The sequence below is a fragment of the Malus domestica genome, chromosome 02 (assembly GCF_042453785.1).
Source record: "Malus domestica chromosome 02, GDT2T_hap1".
In the NCBI taxonomy this organism is placed as follows: Eukaryota; Viridiplantae; Streptophyta; class Magnoliopsida; order Rosales; family Rosaceae; genus Malus; species Malus domestica.
The window spans coordinates 36,776,838-36,802,375 of NC_091662.1; the positions used below are offsets into that span (position 1 = coordinate 36,776,838).

Sequence of the window (25,538 nt, forward strand, 5' to 3'; positions counted from 1 at the left end):
TAATTGACATACATCTACCTATTCAAGTGGGTAAGACTTGAATCAAGACACTAGTGTCAAACGTACAATGCAAGTGACACACATTGGGACTCACACTATGGTAGCTTGGTAAATTTGATTAAACGGTTATCTTCTGGACTTGAGAATTATATTTTTGACATGCGTTTGCATAATGAAATTTGCTGTGTTGAAAGAAATTAGTAGTCTTGCACAAAAGGTAGTGGAGGCAAAGAGGGATAGATGATACCCTTGGTGTACTTGCTAGTCAAATTAGCTTTGATTTTACCATTTGCAACTGCTTCCGTTGAAAAAGAATTTTCAGTGATGAATATTGTGAAGAATCCACATCGTAATTGAATGAAAGATCAATGGTTAAATGATAGTTTAGTTTGTATACATGGAGAATGATGTATTTGATTTTATTAATAATGATATTGTGATACGACGTTTCCAAAATTTGAGAACACGTCGTGGACAATTATAAATGAAAGTCTAACCGATTTTTGAAAGCTATTTTTTGACCCCATCATTATAAATTCCTACCTCCGCTACTTATTAGACTTATACTCGACTCATATTTTACGAGAAGGTAATCAAGCCGCAGATGATTTGGCAAATCATGTGCTATGAGCTCGAGTTGTACTTGGTGGGATTCACCTCTGTTCTTATTTTTTTCATAGAGATTTGCGCATGCCTAACTACCGTTTCATGTAAGATTTTATAACCTTTGTATTTTTTCTTCGAGGTTTTGGCTTTTCTTGTTGTCATTTTTTTCTTATCTAATAAATTTTGGTAGGCTTGGTGTTTGAGGGTCGTCCTCTAGCCCACGCCTATGCTAGAGTAAAAAAGAAAAAGAAAAGACTTACACTTGAACTGATGAATAATATGCTTATAACGTCTCTCATGTTCTAAGTATGGTCACGCCTTTACAAATCTGAATTTCATTTACAACTTGATATTATAAATTGTATCTGCTTGTGCTTGGAACACCAAAAGTTCCAGTACGTTCTCACTCCAATCATATAATGGATCATCCTCCAAAAACCTTTGAAAATTCAATGAGTTAGTAATGATATAAATAATTAACATAAATGAGTGAGCAGATCTGGGAGTGTTGGATTTGTCTCAGATGTTGTTTTCATTCTCAATGCCAAGAGATGACTTAAGAGAAAATATGAGAGTCAGCATGCCATTGTTGGGGGCTGCCACAACGTAATCATTTGTAGGTTTGCTATTAGATCTAACTCTTTTAACAAAAACGATTGAGCACCGAATGAGATGCTAGTTTGGTTAGGTTCCTTTTTATGTCTCTGGGACCGAGGTGTGTTATATATGCTTTACCTAGGAGCGTAGGGGAAGAGAAGTAATACACTTTGAAAAAAAAAAACGTTGAAATATCAAGATTCAAGTTATAGAGGACATGATAGTGCTAGGAGAGTCCAACGATAGCTTTGGTATAAAACTAGACTAAGAAGTTTCCTTATAGATTGGTGATCAATGGTAGGAATCGTCAACCGAATCATAATATACGAAGTAGCAATGCTATAAATGGTTATTTTATTTTATTTTTTTATTTTTAATGTTAAGAATCATAGGCTGAAGCTTTGAAGAAAGCTTTGGACTGAGCTGAAGAGATTAGGTTTTTTATGGGTTTGATTTAAGAATTACTTGAAAATTGTAATCGTAGAGATTGAATTTGACGAAGGTTCTGACTCTTGAGCTTAGAGGCATCTGCCTCCATTTATTGGGATCTTGGAAGGTATCTTCAATCTTATTGCTATGCTGGAGTGAGGGTACGTTGGTCATTTACTTATGACAATAACTGGATTTCTTGTGAGCTAGCTCGACCTGCGGTTTTTTAAATGCTTGTACACTGATAGGCTATGCCATGTCTGGCGACGCATCCCTTGAGCTTTAAGGAATCGCGAAATTTTCGGGGCCTGGTTGGCCATGTGGATTATGCTATTTGAGATGGACGATTGAGAGTTCAAGCTCGTAATGGATTATCTCGTGTTCTGGGAAGGTAGTTCGAGCATAGATGAGCTAGCCTGAATTGTGCTGTAAAGGGTCGATGTCACACGTCTTTGGTGAAATGAAAATAGATGGCCTAGTACTAGGCTTATTTGTGACCCAAAACATGAATAGTAAGCTGGTTAGGACAATATACTTATCTCTGCACCCAAATTAGAATTACGCTTTTCATAATTTAGATTAGATTAATTAGCGAAAATTTTGGGGCTTGATTGGCCATGTGGATTATCTGTTTCTGGATGGACGATCGAGAGCTCGAGCTTGCTAGGGATTATCTCGTGTCCTAGGAAGGTAGTCCGAGCCTAGATGAGCTAGCCCGAACTGGATTGCGCTGTAACGGGCCGATGTCACTCCTCTTTGGTGAAATGAAAATTAGATGGCCTAGTACTAGGCTTAAATTTTATTTGTGGCCCAAACATGAATAGTCAAGTTGGTTAGACCAATATGTTTATTCTCTGCACCCAAATTAAAATTACTTTTTTCAAAATTTAGATTAGATTAATTAGCTAATATTATTGGGAGGGGGAGGGATGGGGAATGATCCTCTATTTGCCTCTTTTTGTTGAGAATGAATCCCACATTAATGGGAGGAGAGACTTTGCATGGGCTTATAAGTAAGTTGAGCTACTTCTCATATTATCAATTGGTTTTGTGGTGGAACCTCAACTTTCTTCATGGTAACAGAGCCACCAAGCTCACACCATGGATCCTGGTGGTTCAACTTTTCGTTAGTTTCATCTTTCTAGCTTTATTTCTCTTATAATTTTCGCTAGAAATTCTGTCTGTTAATTTCTTCAATGCTTCTACAATCGTCAAATAGAAGTGGGAATTTTCGTTTCTTGAATATTTTGGTTCTTGACTTCAGAATTTTTCAGATTTTCATCGAGTTCTTCACCTCCTGATACAAGGAAAGAAAATGGGGGGGTTTATATTGGCAATTAATTTTATGGTGGAACCTCAACTTTCTTCACTTTTGTCATTGGTAGATCATATAGAGTAAAAAAAAAAGGGTCGGCCGTTTTATTCAAATGAATCCATCTCCTCCAAATAGAGACACCAATTATAATGACTGAAAACTATATAGTGCAATATTACATAAAACACAAACATCTTTTGACAGGACACCATGATACAAAATGAGGAAAAAATGCATAGAAACTAAGTCGAGTGTTTATGCCTATACTCATAACAGGAATGAAAAAAAGACAAGGGTTATGAGTGAACGACCCTAAACTTAAGTATTCCTGTATTACTAGGCTGATAAACCTATTGTGGTGAACGACCCTTGAGAAAACGCCAAGGTCCTGTTCCAGTCCCCATCCTGCAAATGTAGTATATATCAACCTTGCTCAGTTCAAGTAATTCAAATCATAACGTGGAAAGCATCATTGGAAGAAGTCTCAATTTCGAATTCCCTTCCTCGATCCATTGATAAAATAAATAAATTATTGTTCTAGTGATATTTCTCTTCCTGATATTGTAATAGATAACAATTATGAATCTCCATTCCCATTGTTAGTTCTAAAAAAAAATAGATGGGAGGATAATTACCTCCATACACCAGCAAATGCACGTAACGCCATGTAAATGGTTAAGGCAATCCAGATCCCAACAAAACCATGGGATTTTGAGAGGAGGAACAAGGATACAATGCTTGCTATGGCAACCAGAACCTGAGAAGCAACAAAGAAATAATTTGGATAATTAGCTAGCAACTCAACTTGTGAGAAGGGAATTTGGAAAGGTTCATTGCAAAGAAACTTACCAATGAGTATGCTGAATATGCAAAATCAGATGCTCCAAAGTTCACACCATCAAACACAAAAGACAGCGAATTGATCGGTTGCGTAGCTGCAACAAACTGGTGAGTAGAAAACAAATTAGTTAATGATTATTTTCATCCTAAAAAAAATAACAGTAATAATTATAGTAAATGAAGATTTGGAGTTTTAGAAGAGCTGAATTTAAATACCGGGAGTCCAATCTTTATAAGGTGCAAAACGTTAACATCTCTAGAAAAGACTCCAGCTCCAAAATACAGACCAATTCCAACAAGAAGAGCAAGCCCCACACCAAGAATAAAGCTCATCTGCAAAACATTATATCACAAATTAGTGCAAAAAAGAAAATAAATTGGTTGTTCAAATGATGAAGCGTTTATGGTTGATAGATTTTTCCGCTGCGTGTAGAGAATGAGGAACCTGTAAAACCCGGGTTGCAGTAGCTGTGGCCTTTTTGTAGTCTTTCTCAGCAAATGCACATGCTAGAATAGCCTAATGAGAAAATACACACAAAGATTGTTTGAATAAGTAGTAAACATTTCTGCCTTTTAAGTCACGCTTATATTTATGCTCTTGTTTTGAATGAGAAAGAAAAAAAAAGGAAAGATATACCTGTCCTGCAACCGCCAAACCATCAGCAAGAAGAGATGATGTCAACCAGACCTGCAAGCAAGTCTGAAATGCAGCCATTGGAGTTGGTCCTAGCCGCGCCGCTAGGGATGCGGCCAAGGTCACACAGAATGTCACAGCAACCACCCTAGCCAACAATAGAGTTCCTGTGCCCAAGTTCAAGGAAAAATTGGTACTCAAAAAACCATAAATATTGTCTAAATATGCATTCCAATTATCATTTTTGGAATATTGAGGGATGGAGGTCAGATGAATTATGCTAACTATAATACTGGTTTGAGTTACTAAGAATTGAGCTCATTACCGTTCTTCAGAAACCGACCAAACTGCAAATCTTTAAGACTTGGAGGTAAGAGATCAATTTTTTTGGTTAAGATTATGAAGAGTACCAGTGCCATCAAGTACCTAAAACCGTTTCAAACATTTTAATCTTAGAAATGATGCACCAAATCGAGTTAAAAATGTATGAACAGCGAGATTTCTACAGCAGTTGAAAATATGCAACAAGGGTGACACTACTCACTGAGAAAGAACATGTGCAATAGCTGCACCTCTGATGCCCAAACCGCAGACAAAGATGAGTAATGGATCCAAGGCAATGTTAATTGCGTATCCGACAACTACAATACGAAACAAATGAACAAATAAACTCGAGTAATTAGACTTTTCAATCACTATAGGGTTCTATTTCTTGTGTTTAATCATATCTGAGGATAATGAGAGAGGAAAAAGAGAAGAGGGGGGGGGGGGGGGTGGTGCTGGGGTGTTGGGAAATTAGAACAGAGATTTTGGCCTACCAATGACATATAAAGGAGTTTTTGTATCCTTAAAGCCGCGGAAGATCCCTTGCATGGCCAATGTGAGAAGAACTGCAGGTGCACCGATCGACCTTATTGTCAAGTACTTCTTTGCCGGGTCTAGCATAGGGGAACCCTGCTCCATAACAACAGCTGTAATTCTTTCCCTCATTCAATATAGACGGAGCTAATAAAAATGAATCACTTACCGGTTTCACGCCCATAACACCAAGGAGAACTTTGGCTGTAAGCATGAGAAAAATAGCTTGTAAAAGGCCTAATATTGCCCCAAAGATGAGTGCTGTTGACGCTGAAGCAATATGTCGCTTCTTTTTCCTGATTTTTGTCTTCAAACTGTTGTTCATCAGATCTGACGGACGCTTTTCCATAGTGGTTTTGGAACCTAATCAAGAAACAACAATGCATATTATTATTTAAGATATTCTTAATTTGACCTTTGGGTTCTAATGGCGGTGAGCTAGAGCCTAGAGCTTAAGAGAGAGAAAGAGTACCACTTTCTAGTTGAACACTGTTCTTAGCAGCACCGTTCTCTGCAATCTCAGGCTTAACATTTTCCGATATGACTTTCTTTGAATCAGTATTTTTCGCTAATCCCTCGTCCGAGCTCTCACTTTTCGCATCAGCGGCACCTTTTCCCGCTTCCCCACGCTCAATATCATCAGTTGAAGCCTCTTCCATCCCACTGTTTTGAGGTGAAAACTTTCCTAGATGCTTACCATTTTGAGGTGTATCACCACCTTTTGGTTTGGAAGCCCCTTTTTCCATGCCATCAAGCATGTCTGAATTCTTTTCCCGCTTCTCACCTTTCTCAGATTCCACGTTCATTTTCGCAACAGTATCTTCCTCGGCAACAAAGGAAGTCGTAATACTGACTAATGGGAATATAGTAATCCTTGAAGCCTGGTTGAATAGGGCAATAGATACTCCTGCTGCTGCAAGCTCCACCGGACCTATAGAACACAAAATATATCTTTCAAGTCACTCCACATGAAACAAAGGTCACTCGAACAGAACTGATAACAGTGGCTTTGGATAATACTATAACTAGTGAATTTTTAGTACAACACTGGTCAATGTTGCCAAACTCCGTACGATAGAAGGTTTTTATTTATTTATTATTTTATTTTATTGTGCACTGGGTACGACCTTTATTATTTTATTTTATTGTGAACATGCAGACAATTACTTATTTTATTTTATCCTAAAAATTGATGCATGTTAGAGTCCCACATCAGCTATACAAAAAGAGAAATTATAGTTTAAATATCTTCACCCCACTCCAACTAACATCGAGGCCGTTTGTGATAAAACTCCACACCTTATAGATTGTGTAGGTAGTAATTACCAAGTTGGGAACAGTATCGGTATTGTTGGAAGTGAGCTGTGGGCCTATAGCCTGTCTGTCTGATAATTCTACAATGCATGCCAATGTAAGCACCTTTAATAATCAAGACATGAAGCAAAGGCATATTCACCTATATGACCAATGAATGCTGTGTCAATCAAAGAAGCAACTGGATCAGCAGCCACAGCGAGAGCGGCAGGGAATGCAATCTGTAATATCTCCTTCCCGAGCGTATCCCATTTGAAAACACGCCTGCAATCACGTTCATAAAACCAAACATCAATTAGCACTTTACCCTTATAACCTTAAATAAAGATAGCAAAGGGTGTCCCCAAAGAAGCAATAAAATTAGAGAGAGCAAGGTACTAATTAAAATATGGTAAATGTGAAATTGTATACCTTGCATCTTTGAAGAAAACACCAACAGGAATCTTCCACTTGCTCACTGGCTTATGCAAATCTTGCTCCTCAGCCATGCTTAAGTTGATACTGCAATTTCAAAAATAAAATAAAACTTTCTAATGAGGCCAATTCACTTGAGCTTTTGATATCACTATACAAATGCAGTACTGTCTCACAGTCCAACCTCGGTTTCTTTTTCGACAAACAATGGGACAATCTACACTAAACTATCTAAGCTATGGAAAAAGGGACTCAAACTTGGGTGCAGATTAGAGAGCCACACTGCTTTCGCAAACTTAGCTAAGCCTAGGTCTGCACAATCCAAGCTCAGTTTAATTCTCCAAGACCAAGAATCACATACCAAATGCAAACCTCAAATTAATTAAGAGAGAAAATAAATAAACCTTCTATGTCAATGTAATGCCTGAGAAATGACTCCAGGAGGACACACAAAACAGTATAAGCTCAAGTTGGATTTTATAGCACCATATCAGTGATAGAACCTTCCTCAGTTATGATGTTTCGGGTAGACTGAACATCTGTCAACAGAAGCAGCTGTTCTAAGTTCCAACATGATTTCTTTTTGCTTATAAAAATGCCAATCTTTGCGAGATAATCAAAGTTGTAGGAGGGACTCTGCTAGCATTTGCTTCAAGTGCGTGAGCAAAGACGCGTTGTGTGAATTGTATATGCAATCAGTAACAAACTTTCAATGCTAGAGTTAAGAGAAAAAACCAGCTTCCACCACAAAATAATTAATAAAGTGGACGAAATGCTTCAAAGAAAAATTTCTTGAATATATATACATATATACAGGCGAAAGGAGAGGAGGAAAAGTAAGAGGGACAGGAGTGGATACTCTTGACTAATGAGCTACAAGCCATTTGTAAATACAAAATGGTCTGTTATGTCACCATATATATAAAATTTGATAATTTGACAACATTGCGTCCCAAATTTATTGAAAAGAAAAAAGAATGTTACCAATGGTTAATTATAATGCCTAACCTGTGTAGATACGTATAGCATAATTTGAGTCCCAAAAGACAAAAAAACAAAGACAAAAACGAGGTTTTTGTGGGGCCCACTTATAATGTATTTCAACAATCCGAACTGTTTATCTTTTAGGTCTTCCTTCAAAGCCTATGTCTACCAAAATCACCTAAATCTGAAACCATATGACCGTTGGATTAAGAGTTTAGGGTTTCTTTGTGGAACCATGTTCGTCCATTTTCTTGACTATAAATGAATGTCTTAATGGTTTTGGATTTGTCTAAATTTTTGCAAGGATGATCTATGAATGATGTTGCATGTGGTTCAATATCCTAGTGGATTGGGTTTTGGGTTTCTACCCATGCATTCCTAGTTCAAAACTCTCCCATTTTCTAAATCCTTGTAATAGTTTCAAATTCTTCCTCTTCCCATTAATAGTAATAATTTAAAAAAAAAAATCTATAAATGATGTATTAAAAGATAGATGGTTCGGATCGTCAAAATATACCATGAAGTGGGCACACAAAAAATTGTATAAAAAAGTGATGTCACGGATCCATCTCATATATATAGTTAAAGATTACATGCCATGCCAATTGGATACTAAAACTGTTTTTGACAAAAATAAATAAATAAACAAATAAAACTATCAATTTTGCATATAATTGGCAAGTAATCCAAATATACATAGGGAGTATCAAACAAATATGTGGAATAACTCAACTCATTATAAGCACATCTAAGGTTTGGTAAACTTCTAATTTGGGTCACTCTTCGCATCCTGAAGCCCGATTCACTGACATGTTCAAGCCTAGTATGCGAACAACACAGATTGGGTGACATGGAGTATGTGATTCACATGTATGTTGACCTATATTTATACTATAAGAAATTCTACTATAAATCATGTAGAGTAATTCAACTCTTTATAAACACCTGCAAGATTACCTTCCATGTATACAGTCTAATAAATATGTAATTGGCAGGTAATCCATATATTAACTGGTGATAATTCAAAGTTTGTATTCTCAAGTGGTCATCGCGTATTTTTTTTATTTTTTATTTATTTTTAATTAGGGAGAAGTGATAACTATTCAGAGTGATAACTAAGGGAGAAGGGGTGGGTTTAGCCTCACAATGAGCTAGCATTAATTGTGGTTCAAATTCGCTTTTGGCAATAATAGAACTTAAGACTTCTCATTTAAAAGTGAAGAGGAATACCACTAGACCGTGATATTAAATGCAAAGTGTCGATGATAGTTTTTAAATTTTAAAATATTAATTTTGTACATTTAAGACTTACATTTGAGTCTTGTGCCTAAAGTGTTACAAATTTCCACTTGGCAAAATGGGATCAGGCAAGGACAAATATCGTATAATAACCTTTTTTTTTCTTCCTTTAGAAACGATATTATCTACACTAAAGGGAGGGGGTGAGTTTAGCCTCACAATGAACTATATCACTTTTAGGATCATGCAATGTCGAAGAGGGAAGGGACAAGATATACAGGTGTGACCAAACTTGGATATTGTGCACATGGAATTCAGATCTTTTTTCGAAGATCGTAGTTAGGAACCAACGAATCGAAAAATTTGGACAGTTCAAGAGAGAAAGAGAGATCTGAACCCTTAATTTGTGTAAGATGAACTAGTGAAATAGATAGAATTTAAAATAACCGGTCCGAATAGATCCGTAAGGATCTCGATTCCTGCACGCGCGCGCGCACACATATATATATATATATATATATATATATATATATATATATATACACACCTCCCTTGGGTTTACGATCCCTGGTTAGTACAACAAAGCATTACGGCAGGTGTTTTCTATATTGAATACCAACAAAACATGAGTCTTATTTATCATCTAAATAATCACACATAAAGTTAAAGATGAAAGAGAGAGAGACAGAATGATCCTTATGTCCATGTCTTCTGAACCTTGCATGAAAAAAGAAGATTCGACTTGTCTCTTGTGTGAAACTAGGTTTAATTAATCGATGACTATCTACAAGTAATTTTTTGAGCGAGACCATAGCATTGCTCCGTGTGGTATAAATTCGAGCACGTAAAATTAATGTGTACAATATTACATTAGGGAATGATGTTTCAGTATATACAATAATGTTATCGACTATAGAATATGATCATGATTATTGTTAATAGATATTCTAAACTTTTCAGGTGTAGCAAAGAGCTTATAATTCAAGTGTAATCTTGCACCCTAGTCCAATATTCAACTCTCCTTTCACTCAATATCATTTGTACTTAGTTTTTTTTTTTTTTTTTTAAGTTTATAAATATATTAAGCAGTGGGTTATATTTTAGGAATATATATTAGTTTTTTTTAAAATAAAAATAAGACCCTTTCAAAACCATCGAACATGTGTTTTGATAAAGCCATATATCTATCAAGGTGAAAATAGTTGAGGGGAACATAAAAAGAAAGCAAAGTTATTTCTTTTTATTTTTTCATCGTTGTAAGAGTTTAAAAGTACAAATAAATAATCACTTCCTAAAAGAAATCACAATATTCAAGTAAGCAATTATCATTTACAGTCGTTTCATTTTACTATATCATAAAAAAATGTTAATTATGAAGCCAGATATCATGGAAATTTGTTATGAGGTAATTTCCATATAATAAAAAGAGTTGCTACATTCTGAGTTTACTTTTCTGCTTTTCAAACTAATTAATTTAGGGAAGGAGCATTTGAATTTCGAAGGTGATTGTTTGAGCCCTAGAGGAATTTTTTTTTTATTCACAAGCTATGTAATTTATTATTCCACATGTAACAAAAAGTTATTTCAAACTTCCACAATGTGCATTGCATATAGTTATGTACTATATAGTAGTGGATTTGGCCAAGAATGTAAGTAGTGCATGGAAGCTACGTAACCCAGCAGCATTGTGATTGTGAAGGAAAAGAAAAAAACAGTAAACATTGCAACGAAAAAAGTCATTATATAATCGCACGTTCATAATTATTAACTCAAAAACCGGCAATCTCTAGAGAGACGGGCGTACAGAACATTTTTAACTCATCATTGACTACAGTGAGTCTATTTAGTTAGTTATATTAACCAGGTATTTCCGTACTTGACCGTCCAGTACGGGATTCGTACATAAGGGTTCCAATAGTCAATTAAATCGAAGAGGATCTCGATTCCTGCACATATATACCTCCCTTGGGTTTACAATCCCTGGTTAGTACCAGAAAGCATTACGGCAGGTGTTTTCTATATCGAGTACCAACAAAACTTATGACACTTAAAGATGAGAGAGAGAGAGGGAGAGAGAACGATGTCCATATGTCTTCTGAACCTTCCATGAAAAAGTAGCTTCAACCTGTCTTATGTGAAACTAGGTTTAATTAAAAGAGGACTATGTACAATTAATTTTTTTGGGCGAGACCGTAGCATTGCTACGTGTGGTGTAAAATCACGTTTATAATTAATAAGTGCGTTATGATATTAGACGGCAATATTTCAATATCAAACAATAATGTTATCGGCAGTCGAATATGATGGTGAATAATATTAATAAATATATCCTAAATTTTAAACTTTTCAGGAGTAATGAAGATTTTATAACTCAAATGATTATAGTATTCTACTCACCCTAACCCTATATTCAACTCTCTGTACTTGACCGTCCAGTTCGGGATTCGTGCGTATGGGTTCCAATAGACCGAGGAGCACTTGTGTTTTGTAGGACCCCAAAGCGATAGATTTTTAGAAGACTATTGTGGACGGCCCACCAATGCTTTGGGATTAAAGTGTCTAGTTACGCCACATACAAACTGTATACCCGATATTATCCCTGGACCATAGATTTTACACAAACTTAAAATTCTAGCTCTTCCACAGTAGTATATCCCTAGTCCCCTGAATTGGAGCTTCTTCGCGTTGCAAGGCTTGCAACACATATACAAATCAACACAAACTTAAAATTCTAATTCTACCACAGTAGTAGCTAGCCCCCTGAATTGGAGCTTCTTAGCGTTGCAAGGCTTGCAACGCATATACAAATCAATGCATATTATGCATGTGTATATGCCAGGAAAGATGAATTATGCATGCATAGAAGAGAAAGAACATGAAAGAAACACACACACACACACACACACATATATAAATATATAGTTTGAGTGTTCATCAAATAAGCTTATCAAGGAACACTTCATTTTGTAATTTTTTTAACGGTCTAAACTATCAATATTTTTATACATCATTCATAGATCATCAATGCAAAAAATTAGACAAATTCAAAATCATTAAAATATCCAATTGGCACTCCAACAATAGAAAACTATTATTGACACTCTAGAAGTCGAATTGTGCACTATGAGTACTTTTTTTTCTAACTATAGAAGTTTGGAGTGCACATTTAGATTTTAGGTGTGATACAGACGGCAAATTCTTGCACCAAAATGTGGAACCAATCAAATTTTAATTACAATTATTAATCAAATTCTAACTTAAATTAAAATATAGGGCGAACTGCCAATTTAGTCCCTGAATTATCACCTGAGTGAAAATTAGGTTTCTAAATTATTATTTTTTTTTAGAAAAATTAGTCATTGAATTATAAAAATCTACTAATTACATCCCTAATATTAGATTCGAAGCTACTATATTCAATTTTCCGTCAATTTAAGTCACTTTACTTGCATGTAACACACATTAGAGGGCAGATTAATAATTTTTCATAAAGAAATAGTGTATGGAGTTAACTTTGTAGGGTAAATTAGACGTTAAATTCGTAACTTATATGAAATGTTAAGGGCTTATAGGCAAGAAAATGAAGGTATTACACTCTAACGTGTGTCAAGTGCCACCTCAAGTTGACGAAAAATTGGATAAAATAGCTTTGAATATAATGGTAGGGATGAAATTAGCAATTTTTAATGAATTTAGGAACTTATTTTACCAAAAAATAATAATTCAGATACCTAATTTTCATTGAGATGATAGTTTAAGGACTAAATCGACACTTCACCCTAAAATATAAATTAATTGGTGTCACATCATTTGATGCATAAGGTGCAGCTAGGATTATTCTTAGATTTTTGGTGTGCCAATAATAATCCTTATACATATATACCTATACAAATTTGGAATGTAAATAGATTGAAAGAAAGGGAAAGGAGCTTCTCTTTTGCAAGTAACGGGCCATACCTTTGCGCTTACTGTTCTTTGTACTGAGAGAGCTAGCAATTGCGAAGCTTTCCTTTTCACCAACTTCCTTTTGATAGATAGCTCACTACCACAAAAGCCCTCCTACCTTCGCTTTATATAAGTACTCTTCCTCTACCTTTCTAATCCCTCCCAAATTAAAAAAATGAAAGGAAAATAAAAAATGAATATTGCTCAACCCACACGAACACACAGAGGGAACAAAACTCATCCTTTTAAGAGAAGAAAAAGTGGCACACAAGAAATACACTTCAGAAACATCACTAGTGAATTGAGTAAGTGTCAAATGATTGAAAGACAGCATCGCAATACCTTGCCCAAAGAGTGCACGTCGAATTATCAGAGAGATGTGCCATAGGCCTACTTTAACACCGGTATTGTCTCAAACTTGTTAATTACCACATGCATAGTTTGATAAGTATGGACTTTTATTATAAAATATCTTGGTATTAGTAGAAGTGAGGTTGAGATATTTAAACTTTTTTTTTCTCATAAATGCAGTTAATTTGTGATATTTCAACCGTGCATACATTTGGTAAAACTCACGAATATTTTTTGTTAGATTCTGAAAAGGTGGATAATCCACCATCAACATAAGCTAGCTATAAAGTATGTTTTTATTTATATTTGTATAGTTTGTGCAAATTGAAGTGCTTCTAGCTGGTAGCTATCGTAACTCTTTCCAAATGTGGGCTACGTAGGATTTCCAATACTCCATGCCTGGAATTCATTGCCATTCTCCCGTGGTGACCTAATTTTACCGGCTAAGCATTGTGAGCCATGTATTATATAATTGGCTAGTCCATAAACAAGATGCGTTAAATTCATTGTTTATGTCAATACCCAATGACATGAGTACCTGGCTTCACAACAACAACAATTTCCATAACAGATATAGTGGTCTTAGGAGTACAATGTGCGTATGCCAATTTCTTATACCTACGATAGCACATAATTTAAAAAACCCACCATAACTATGACCAAAACTGGGTGTTCGAATTAAATTAATACTCAAATTAATCAGACTATGTTGTGAGAGAAGATGAAATTTTATCGAAAAAATATGCATAATGACAATGTTAATTAACGTGCTTATTTTATATTAATGACAAATCATCTAATTTACTAATTTAATTTGAAATTTTGATCTTCCTAATATTATTTAGAATTAAAAGGGAAAATAAGAAAAGCATTCCACTTTCGTGTGGAAGCCACGATATCAGCACACTACATGATTAAACTAAGAAGACTGCATACAACTATCGCGTGGAAGACACAATGTTGCCATTTCCACTACATTGAAAAGATGAAAACCACTCATATTCATATATATCAATTTTTCTTCCGTGCAATTTGCTGTCCCAAAAAAGAAAATAACAAACTAGAGGTGGAAGAAGTAGCCAGTAATGCATTTAGCAGATTTTAATATTTTTTAAAAGGACGTCGTTGTAGCCAAGTTATTAAAAAACAACCCCAAAAACCTCTTCCTCTTTGCAAAGCCGTTGTTCCTCTGAAAAATTTAGAACCGCAACGCTGTTGAATGCACCTACTATGCACCACCACCATCTCCCACAAGACCACCAGCCTTCGTCGTCCTGACCAACCTAACCATTCTACTTGCCAAACCTGTCGCCGGCCAAACCATTACCAATTCGCCACTACGCCACTCCGACCCGCTTGGTGGAGCTAGAAATTATTTTATGGGTGGGCTAGCTAAAAAAAATATCTTAAAATCAAATGATTTATTTATTTATTTTTGCTACATATGTATTGTATGCAAAAGTAAGTTAAACTTTTGTATTTGTACTTTAAAACTCAAAAAGCTTCGTAATTGCAAACGGCTAAATTTACAATAAATAGTCCAATTTCACCTATATTTAGATGCAAACACAAGAAGATAGAAAACTTGATACATGGACAATTTGAGTTACAACCACACAACTAGCACAAACCAAAACAATGAAAGTAGAAGTATTTAAAAAAAAATTGATTGAAAATAATATAAAGTGCACTAAATCAAAGCAGAATAATTTTGAACAAAATGACATCACAATTTTTTGTTATAAATAGTACTCCAAAAAAAATTCATATCCTTACAAATAGTATTCCATATACAAATTTTTTGTTATATTTTCATGACATTTTTTTGGAGCGCCAAAAAAAAAAAACTTATTCTCAATTTACCTACCTACAACATCCAACTAATGTATAGTGGCAACGAAAAAAGCAATCTAATAATTTACTATGAGTATGAGCCACTCACTAATTAAATTGTGCATAGTGGATAGAAATGCCGACATTTGTACCTCAAAGTCTCAAACTTAAGGGAAAAAAATGTAATTAGGATCCAATATGATAATTTGTTTATGACGTTGGGTTTAAATCCTTTTATAAAATTAACGACATCAGGCTTAAATACATAACAAATACAACATATGAATTTACTTAACCGGACGGCACTGGCTTGTGTCCGGACAACATATATATGAATCCCTCATCTTCTTTCAAGTCATCATGCAGGTGCTACTGTATGCCTGAGTACGATGTTTTTTGTCATATGCCCTATCAAGGACCAACAAACATTCTGCTTGGTGATGAAATTTAGGTTTTATGAGATTCCTAACGACCCAAAAACTTGAGCTCAGTTTCACACGAAGCACCAACGGCAAACCCTTCCCTGACTTGAGCATATCGTCCATGCTTCTTCCAGCACCATACACAGGCTTATTCCTTGTTCCAACATATAACTTGAATTTTGATGACCCACTCTCAGCATATAGCTTTGGTCCCTGAAAACTTTGAATAATGACTGGTGGACCGGAACAAATTGACATATCATGAACACATGTGTGTGTGCGTGTGGAAAATTCTTTTGTCAAACCGTTAATCTAGACTACACAATCAGACACGAGTCTTTCTATTTACAAACAGGCAATTTAAGCAAACACCAATGTAATTAAATTTAAATGTATGTGACAAGTTAAATGAGGCACAAAATTGAGCAAATACACACACACACACACACGTATACTTACATGTGATAGTGCAAAAGGTAGCCGGCCGAAGCACATTTCCATCGCTGGAGGACGAATGTGGAGGCTAAAGAGCTTAGACTTGTTCTCTATTATGAGATTTATGGAACAATTGCAGGTAAGGAACTTAGTTGTGACGCCCGAGCCATCCACTCCTTCCCCAAGCCCAAATTGGTCAATTCCTGCCATCTGCAGTTTCGAGACTTCACAAACTTTCACTAGAGCAAAATAGTTTTACACAATAAAATAGTCAATAAAGATGTCATATGAAGGTAAAAGTGTTATTACAGGTTTACATCTTTGCCTTGAAGATGCTCTTAGGATTTGTAAGCTTGTGAATGTTACTAATTTTATTGATTTAGTTCATTTTGTGGCTTTTAATCCTTGTAGCTTGGGAATTAGAACATTGTGTTCCCATGATAGAACATTACGGTTTTTTCTTTTGTGAGACTTGTTTATACCATATTTAGGGCCTCGTATTTAGACCTCGTATAAATACTCGGGAGACTTAAATGTAATTATGTGATAAAGGAAGGGGCAAATATGTAATAAGTGAGGAGTCCTTATTCTATAAAAGGACCCCTCACCCTCACAATTAGGGGAGGCCATTGATGAAGCCTCTTCACATCCCCTAAGCTCTAAGATTTCTCTCTCCCTCACTTCTCAGAGAAATATAATACAATCAGTGTGGACGTAGCCCAAACCTTGGGGTGAACCACGATATATCTTGTGTTATTTACATTACTTGCAGATTCACGGTCGGATTTACGTTGTTCCAAGACTTCCGGTTTTGTGCATCAACATTTGGCGCCGTCTATGGGAATCGACACAAAAAGTTATGTCGGTTCTCTCTCAATTTTTCACCTCCGCCGTGAATCTGCAGAAACCCAAAAACCAAACACATAAACAGTCACTGCAAAACCCGTACTACTACACCACTGCAGCAAAATGTGGCACAGCCACTTGGAAGCATACACGTTTGGGTCTCGGTCTCAGCTTGAATTTTCCTCACACCCATAACAATCAAAGCAGCAGCCACTTTCAGCTAAATATGAGATATAAATTCTAACTTGGAGAGGTGTCGGGGTGGGCCCCGATCGTTCCTGCGGGGCATCGACGTGAACCAGCTACCACTGACGGGTGATTGCGAAGATGAAGCGGGGGTGTCCACCCCCATTTGCAAAAATACGGGTCGAAGAAATGCTCCCGCTCTGCTACATCACGCTTGAAGGTCTCGGTGACTAATCGTCGGAGATCTCGTTGTCCCGGACCCGGAGCCTCCCGGCGAGTCTGGCGCAGGTAAGATCTGAAGCTAATACCGCCGACCGAGCATCGGGATCTGAGGCCACCGTCGCCGGAGTCCTCCACAAGTGGACCAATTACAGCAGGGGCTGGAGATCCAAGTGTTTCCTTCCCCGAAACGGCGTCCTCTCATACTTCAAGATTCGACGACCTCCTGTATGGGTCTGGCTCGCGGATCCTATCAGGCTGTCTTTCCCAGAGCTTAGAAGGAGTTCATTGCCTTCAGCTGTTACTACTAAATCTTTGACTTGAATCAGTGTTTCAGAAGTTAGAAAGTCGGTTTCAAGATCGCCATTACACCGGAGTCTGAATAAATCATCCCTGTCAAATGTGAGTGTAAGTAAACAAGAGACCGTCAGAAAGCCTGCTGTCAAACTTGCACTGTCCACTTCATCCTCCTCTTCAAGAAGGGCGACTTCCTCATTGGATAAGTAGTGCTAGCAGTGGAGTCAGGAAGTCGGCCTCAAAGCTTTCTTCCCCATCAGCTCGAACACCTACAGTCACTAGTGGGCTGAAAACCGGTTCTTTGTCCTCTTCTCTTGATAGAAGTTCTAGTTTATTTGGGCGTAAGAAAACTACAACTCATGAAAGCTGGGATTCTTGGTTCATTGTCCTTCAACAAGTGGAAATCAAAGCCAGTGATGATCTGCTCAGTCAGCTGCGAGTGTTTAGAGAAGGGCGGTGAAGCGGTATATTATTTTCCTATAAACTGAAAGCAGAGCTTTCTTGCAATGGTGGGCTCATGAAATACCGACAAAGCATCAACTTTGCAGCACTGACAAAGCATCAACTTTGCAGCACTGACAAAGCATCAACGGCATCAACTTTGCTTGTTGGACACTATCCCACTATTTGCCAGCCCACAATCCTACTCTCCAAACCACAGAAGATAAGCCTTCTTTTATTACAAGATGTTGGCCACATTTTCTTAAAGCAAGATAGTTTTAATAATATCTATTATTATACTTATTCTTCAAATATTAGTGTGGAAGTGGGCCTCCCGTGGAAACCAATGGTGAAACCCGAAGAAGCCAGGTTTTCAGCCTGCATTTCCCCTGCCCATGATAAATGTACTGGATGGGACAATCATTCGAGATGGGTGCCAGCTCTGGTTTGTTCCCATGCCTGACCCAAAAAACCAGTGGATGGGTCCATTACTCAGGATCCCACTCATTCTGCCTTACCATAAAGAAGAGGAAAAAGAAAGAGGACAACACTGTTAGAAAAGTGGAGGTGTGATGATGGGTCGTCTGTGATGTATCTTTAAAAGCACAAAGAGAGTGGACAGCACAAAAGAAGAGAAAGTGGAGAAAGCGAGGATATGCATGCATACGCGGGCACCGCAGACATTATTTTTATTTTTTGCTGGTATATGTACTGTTATCACCATCTGTATCCCCAGTATCATACCAAGTGTAAAAAAAAAAGAAAAAAAAAAGGCCAAAGCCCAAAACAAATGGGATGGCATGTTACAGAAGGCGAAAGCCCATAAGCTCGAAATAGCACCAACCAGGTCATCAAAGGTACACCCAGTACTCCACAATTATTCGACAACCCGCCGCTATTACCACCAACCAGGTGATCAAAAGTACGCCCAGTACTCCATAATTATTTGGTAACCCGCCGTTATTATCACCAACCATGTGATCAAATGTACAACCCGTACTCTAATATCATTTGGTAACCCGCCGCTATTATCACCAACCATGTGATCAAATGTACAACCCGTACTCTAATATCATTTGGTAACTAGCCATTCATGCCACCAACCAGGTGATGAAATGTACAACCCGTACTCTAATATCATTTGGCAACTAGTCATTCATGCCACCAACCAGGTAATGAAATGTACAACCCGTACTTTCCTTCATGCCACCAACCAGGTGATCAAAAGTACGCCCAGTACTCCAAATTATACATAAGCATTACTCATGTCACTCATACATAAACATTCATGAGCATCACTCATGACATTCATACATAAACATTCATGAGCATCATTTATGATAATCATACATAAACATTCATGACCATCATTCATGTCAACATTCATGAGCATCACTCATGTTAACATTCATGAGCATCACTCATGACAACATCCATGAACATCACTCATGTCAGTCAACATAAACATTCATGAGCATCACTCATGTCAATCAGCTTCAAAAGCTTCATTTACAGAGCTACAGCTTCAAAAGTTCCATTTACAAAAACTCTAGCTTCAAAAGCTTTATTTACAAAGCTCTAGTTTCAAAGCTTCACTTACAAAGCTTCAGTGCAAGGTATACAAATACAGCCTCCAAACCACCGCCACTTCGGCCCATACATGGATTTAATTTGAAGTCTCAAGCCAACATACTCTATTGACCGAAGACTTGGGGGACTACACTATACACCATATATTGGGCCTCAAATGGGCCTCATGAAAAATACTCGGGGGACTTAGCCCATTACTTATGTATGGAGGGGCGAGCCCTTATTCTATAAAAGGGACTCCCTCACTTTCATTAGAGAGCACCCATTATTCATGTACTGAGGAGTGAACTCTTATTTTATAAAAGGGACTCCTTCACCATCATTAGAGAGCAACACCGTCAGCTGGGCAATCGCCTCGCCGCGAGCATCACTCATAACCCATCACTTATGTATTGAGGAGCGAGCCCTTATTCTATAAAAAGGACTCCCTCACCACCATTAAAGAGTATCGCCGCCTACTGAGCAACCGTCTCGCCGCGAGCATCAACTCTAGCCCATCATTTATGTATTGAGGAACGAGCCCTTATTCTATAAAAGGGACTCCCTCACCATCATTAGAGAGCATCAACTATAGCCCATCATTCATGTATTGAGGAGCGAGCCCTTATTCTATAAAAAGGGACTCCCTCACCTTCAAACGCCGCAAGCCGAGCCAACCAAAGCAACATAAGCCACGAGTCGAGCAGCCTCGCAGCATGTACTACTTCTAGATGAGCATCATTTCAGATTGAGCACCGCCTCATATTAAGCATCAGTTCAAGACAATATCTAGTTACTTCGGCCCACACATGGATTGAATTTCAAGTCTCCAGCCAAAAGACTCTCTTGACTGAAGACTTGGGGGACTACTGTTTATACCATATTTAGGGCCTCGTATTTAGACCTCGTATAAATACTCGGGGGACTTAAATGTAATTATGTGATAAAGGAATGGGCAAATATATAATAAGTGAAGAGTCCTTATTCTATAAAAGGACCCCTCACCCTCACAATTAGGGGAGGCCATTGATGAAGCCTCTTCACATCCCCTAAGCTCTAAGCTCTCTCTCTCCCTCACTTCTCAGAGAAATATAATACAATCAGTGTGGACGTAGCCCAAACCTTGGGGTGAACCACGATATATCTTGTGTTATTTACATTACTTGCAGATTCACGGTCGGATTTACGTTGTTCCAAGACCTCCGGTTTTGTGCATCAACAAGACTCATGCACATTAATTATGAAGTTAGTAACGGAGGCAGATCATTGGGAGTCTTTAACAAATTCGTGGGAGAAGTTCGGGTCAATTAGAAGCACAATTTATGAGGTTACGTTCTCTTAGTCATAGTCATTGCATATAAATGTAACAACCGTGGTGTCACTGTTTGTTTTGGTCAAATTGGTCTTCGTCTTTATGCGATCCGTTTTGGTAGTCTCGTTTGCTAACAAAACGATGACTTGATGTGATCTCGCTTTTTCGCGATGATTTTTTGTGGCCTTGCTTTTTAGCTATGTCCGTTGTGGTTGTCTGTATTTCTCTGTTGCTGCTATCGTTTATTGTAACAGATCTGTATTGGTAGCTCTTGTGGGCTTGGCGGTTGTATGTTAGCTCTTGTGGTTGTCATTTAGGGGTTTCCTCTTATTTGTCTATTTGTGTAATTCACTTCAGATCAATTTTTTTGTCACTGAAGCTATGTACCCAATGACACCCTTGTAATGATTCATGTTGATTAATGAAATACACTATTGTTTCTGTAAAAAAAATGTTTGTGTGAGAATAAAAAATTTGTGTAATATTTTGAGTGTTCTTTCTTTATCTTGCCTATCAATTCCGCTGCTTTACATTCTTCTTCGTGAGATAAACATCTCCAAAGTAGTGAAGACTTTTTAAGCCCCAACATTTGTTACATGCACTTTTATCATGTCAGGTAGGCAACATATTTGGAATGTTTTTGGCTTGGATAATGGATACACTTCATGGCTCCTTATTAGAAAGTTTTCACTGCGCGGATTGGCCTTGAATAAGAGTTCTCAATTACGAGGTTTGTGGTTGGCAACTTTTGTTTCTACTTTCTGGTGTATTTGGTACTAGAGAAACCAAGCCCGGCATGAAGAAGTTAGAATGAATATTGATTATGCTTTTAAGCTTATTGTTGGTCAGATCCATTATTCAAATAGAAGCTTGTTGTATGAATAATGATTTCATGATTTTTGTGTGTTGAAGAGATTTGGTTTTACATTTAAGGCTCGTCGAGCCCCCATTAGTTTAGAGCTGTGTTGGCTTCTTCCCAATCATATGGTGGGTTAATTTAAATAGTGATGATGAAAGAGTGGTTTCAGTCGTGTTGGTTCTAGTGGTGTGTTTCGGGATTTTAAATGCCAGTTCTTGGAGCTTTTTGTTCTAACCGAAGATTCCTAGCTCTGTTGTGGCAAAGGGAATAGTGCTATTAAAGCTATTGAATTAGCTTCAGTTCGGGATTTGGATTTTATTTGGTAGGAAGTTGATTCTGACTTCTTACGCTCTTCGCAACTGGTAACTTGGCAATTGAGAATGGAGTGGAAGAACTCGCATAGAATTTTCCAAATGCATTTTGGCCTTCTCACATATATAGGGAAGGTAATCAAGTTGTTGATGCCCTTGCCAATCATGGTTTCTCTTTTACTGGTCTTGTTTGGTGGGACTCTCCTAAATTCTTTTGTAGTATTTTCATCGCAATTATTGAGGTCTTCCACACTCACTTTCAATAGGTTATCTTTTGTTACCTTTTTCATAACTTGAATTGATTGTTGGAGGTTTTGTTTGTTATGGTTGATATCATTCTTAGAGTTTTTAGACTTTATGTCCCACTTAACAAATTGTACTTTTCTGCTTTTTTTAATAATCTACTTCATTGTTTTTTCTCATGATAGCAATACTGAGGTGGAATTGACTTTGTTGTTTTACTAAAAAAAAACTTAACCCTTGATATCCAATCTAGTGTTGCATTTGGTACGCAAAAAGGAATTCATGAGAAATGATTTCCCATTCTCTTCCTGGGAGAGAGAAAATGCAAAATTCCTTTCCTATGTTTGGTAACGATACATATTTCTATCAGTTTTTTTCTTTTTTTCATGAGGAAGGAAAGTGAATACGCAAGCGCGCGCCGGGGGGGGGGGGGGGTGGGGGAGGGGTGGGATTTCACTTTTTCCCTATTTTCCTATGGCTAGAAAATCATCTCTCAAACATGAACTTACCAAACATTAGAAGGCAACATTTTCTCATTTCCAAGTTCTCTGTTCTCCACACCAAACGTAGCCTAGCTAAGGGCGACTCATTATGCATTTCTTGATCATGTAGTCACCAAGAGGATATTTTAGCAATATGTGAGCTATTTTAGGTGATTCAAGTTTAGTTGTTTTGTGTTTTTAATTTTATTTATATATAACAAGATATCTGCATTAAACTTATTTAAATTATAGAAAGCAATATTCACTTGAGCATAAAAAAAATGCACACAACTCTAATTAATTTGACTAAGTCAATGTCTACCATTGGCTTTATGCTTTGAGTCTCATGATTGTGCTTCTTCATTATTCGGCTTAACGCGCGTATCCCAAGCTCATATCCAGCAAATATGAAGTAATTTAATGCCTGTTTCCAATCTTATCATAATTTCTTGGTTTTCATTTTCTTCATACACAACAGTACAACGTAGAAAAGATAATCCTCAACTTACAAAGGGCAAATTTCATTTAACATATTTTCAAGATTAGGAACTAATGAATTCTGTTTTATTTAGGTTTCGGTAAAAGTTTAAAAAGCAAACAAGATGCTAACTAAAACACCTGCAAACATAGGCTAATAAATTAAATGTACATCACATAATTTTTTATCAAAAGGGAAAAAAATGATATATATATATATATATATATATATATTTGTCTTTCTAAAAGGTAACTTGAACTCAAACTAATAAAAAAGAAAGGAAATCACTATTGATCAGACTTAAAAATGAAAAAATGGTCATTGCATTTCGTAATTTCAATTTTATTTTTCTGATATGTATAAACTAAATTTCCTATTTTACAAGACAAGTTAAAATAACTTCTGGCAACAAATTGGGCAGAAAGGCCACTAATCATATATTCAATTGGCATAATTCCTAGTTCTCTTTTTTTTTTTTTTTAAGGTGAAAATATATTGTGTTATAATATTTGTGATCATACGTTCACTTTATAGTTCTTCATTAGGTATTTATATTCTATTCGCCATAATCATGTGTCCTCAATTACCACCATAATAATATGTGGCGTGCATGCTACTAGCTAGCCACTTGCAAAATCCAGCTGAAGCAAATCATGCAATACATACACCTAGTATGGTGAATCTTTTGTGATATATAAGTGCTAGATTTAATACATACGCATAGTTTTGAAACTAAAATAGAGTACTTTTTCGAGAGATTGATGAACGTACCTGAATAGACACTTTGGGTGGTGGGGGCTTTGTAACAACATAAAACACAAGCAGTGCGATACACAAACTCAACATAGCCCTCCAACTTATTTGCAAAAGTATCCATACAAACGAATCCGAATATCGATATGAACAATACCTCTTCCACCACCCCGATCTTTTCCCAACCACATAATAATACTCCTCGTCATCATCTTCATCGCCAAAGTGATCATCACTACCTTTGACGATAACCAGACGGTTTTCGCAATTATCGGTCCCTGTGCCATTACTACGTGCATCAAAGGAGATCTTTTTTTGGTGCAGGAATGAGTGACTGGATCCACGGGAGGACAAGTAGTGCGAGAGAGTGAAGCGAGTGGCCTCTTCATGAAGGGTTGGGTTTGCTGGATCGGGTCGTGTTGGGGAGTGGAATTCAGATTCCGGGATGGGGTTTCGGATATCAGCACTGTTGGAATGGGAGTTGGTGGATGGGCTTTGCACGTAGTATGCACAAGGGTATGAATGAAATAGAGCTTCTTGGTCCTGATCATGCTCCATAAATAATATTGAGAGAGAGAAAGAGAGAGAGATATGATTTGGAGCTCTAACCCTCTTACATGGGAATGGGGTTTTTGGAAGGTTTTTAAACTGCAGAGAGAGAGAGAGAGAGAGAGAGAGAGAGAGGTTGCTTTGTTTTGTTGTGTGGGGTTTGGCTAGTAGGCTAGGCTATGAGGGTATATGAGCCAAAGAATGCTTCGCTTAGTAGGAAAGATTGAAACCATTGAGCACAATCAGTAATCAAACAAATTTTCATTATTACAAACAGCAAAACAGCAATAATAATAATAATAATAATCACGTTTTATTTTCTATTCCCTTATAAGTTTTAAGAAGAGTAATGTTATAGAGACTAAATTTGTAGACAAAATTTTGAAAACTAAAAAACATGAAAGTTGATGATTGATTTATTACTTACACATTGATAAATATGCTTATTCTTATTGGTGACACATCATTTAGTTTGCAAATTTAGTCTTCCTGACATTACCTTTTTAAGAACGTTACTTTATTTGTTTAAACAAAAATGTTACTTCATTGTACCTCTACAAATTATGCATGGTCATAAAAATTGACCCAATCAACTTAAAAATTAATTTTCTCAGACTATCTCCAATATAAAAAACCAGAACTTATATATCTTTGAAAAGTGGGAGTTCTCACTTTTTAACTCGCAAGTTACATCCAAATTCAAACAAGACTTTGCATATAGAACGAAGGTTATATGGATCCCAACATTTTCCATACGTTGTAGACATATTAAGTTAA

The 25,538-nt window shown here is 36.8% G+C and overlaps 2 protein-coding genes across 4 annotated transcripts; both read right to left on the reverse strand.

The window, feature by feature from the left end:
• Positions 1–3,091: 3,091 nt before the first annotated feature.
• LOC103411321 (protein DETOXIFICATION 43-like) lies at positions 3,092–13,258 on the reverse strand. 3 transcript variants are annotated; one of them, XM_029096785.2, is made up of 14 exons: positions 13,188–13,258; positions 7,005–7,094; positions 6,736–6,857; positions 5,752–6,210; positions 5,449–5,642; positions 5,240–5,375; positions 4,966–5,062; positions 4,747–4,847; positions 4,425–4,588; positions 4,233–4,304; positions 4,004–4,120; positions 3,797–3,892; positions 3,583–3,704; positions 3,092–3,352 (listed from the first exon to the last, which is right to left on the reverse strand). In XM_029096785.2, the coding sequence occupies exons 2-14, from the start codon at positions 7,079–7,081 to the stop codon at positions 3,298–3,300; spliced, it is 1,812 nt and encodes a 603-aa protein (XP_028952618.2). In that variant the 5' UTR covers positions 7,082–7,094; positions 13,188–13,258; the 3' UTR covers positions 3,092–3,297. The 3 variants fall into 3 exon arrangements, with proteins under 3 accessions (XP_028952618.2, XP_028952622.2, XP_070674055.1); XM_029096789.2 differs by lacking the exon at positions 13,188–13,258 and adding an exon at positions 7,412–7,569; XM_070817954.1 differs by lacking the exon at positions 13,188–13,258 and adding an exon at positions 7,192–7,330.
• Positions 13,259–15,468: 2,210 nt separating this feature from the next.
• LOC103413154 (uncharacterized) lies at positions 15,469–24,922 on the reverse strand. Its single transcript, XM_008351649.4, has 3 exons — positions 24,231–24,922; positions 16,241–16,426; positions 15,469–15,994 (listed from the first exon to the last, which is right to left on the reverse strand). The coding sequence occupies exons 1-3, from the start codon at positions 24,768–24,770 to the stop codon at positions 15,710–15,712; spliced, it is 1,011 nt and encodes a 336-aa protein (XP_008349871.1). The 5' UTR covers positions 24,771–24,922; the 3' UTR covers positions 15,469–15,709.
• Between the last annotated feature and the right edge of the window lie 616 nt (positions 24,923–25,538).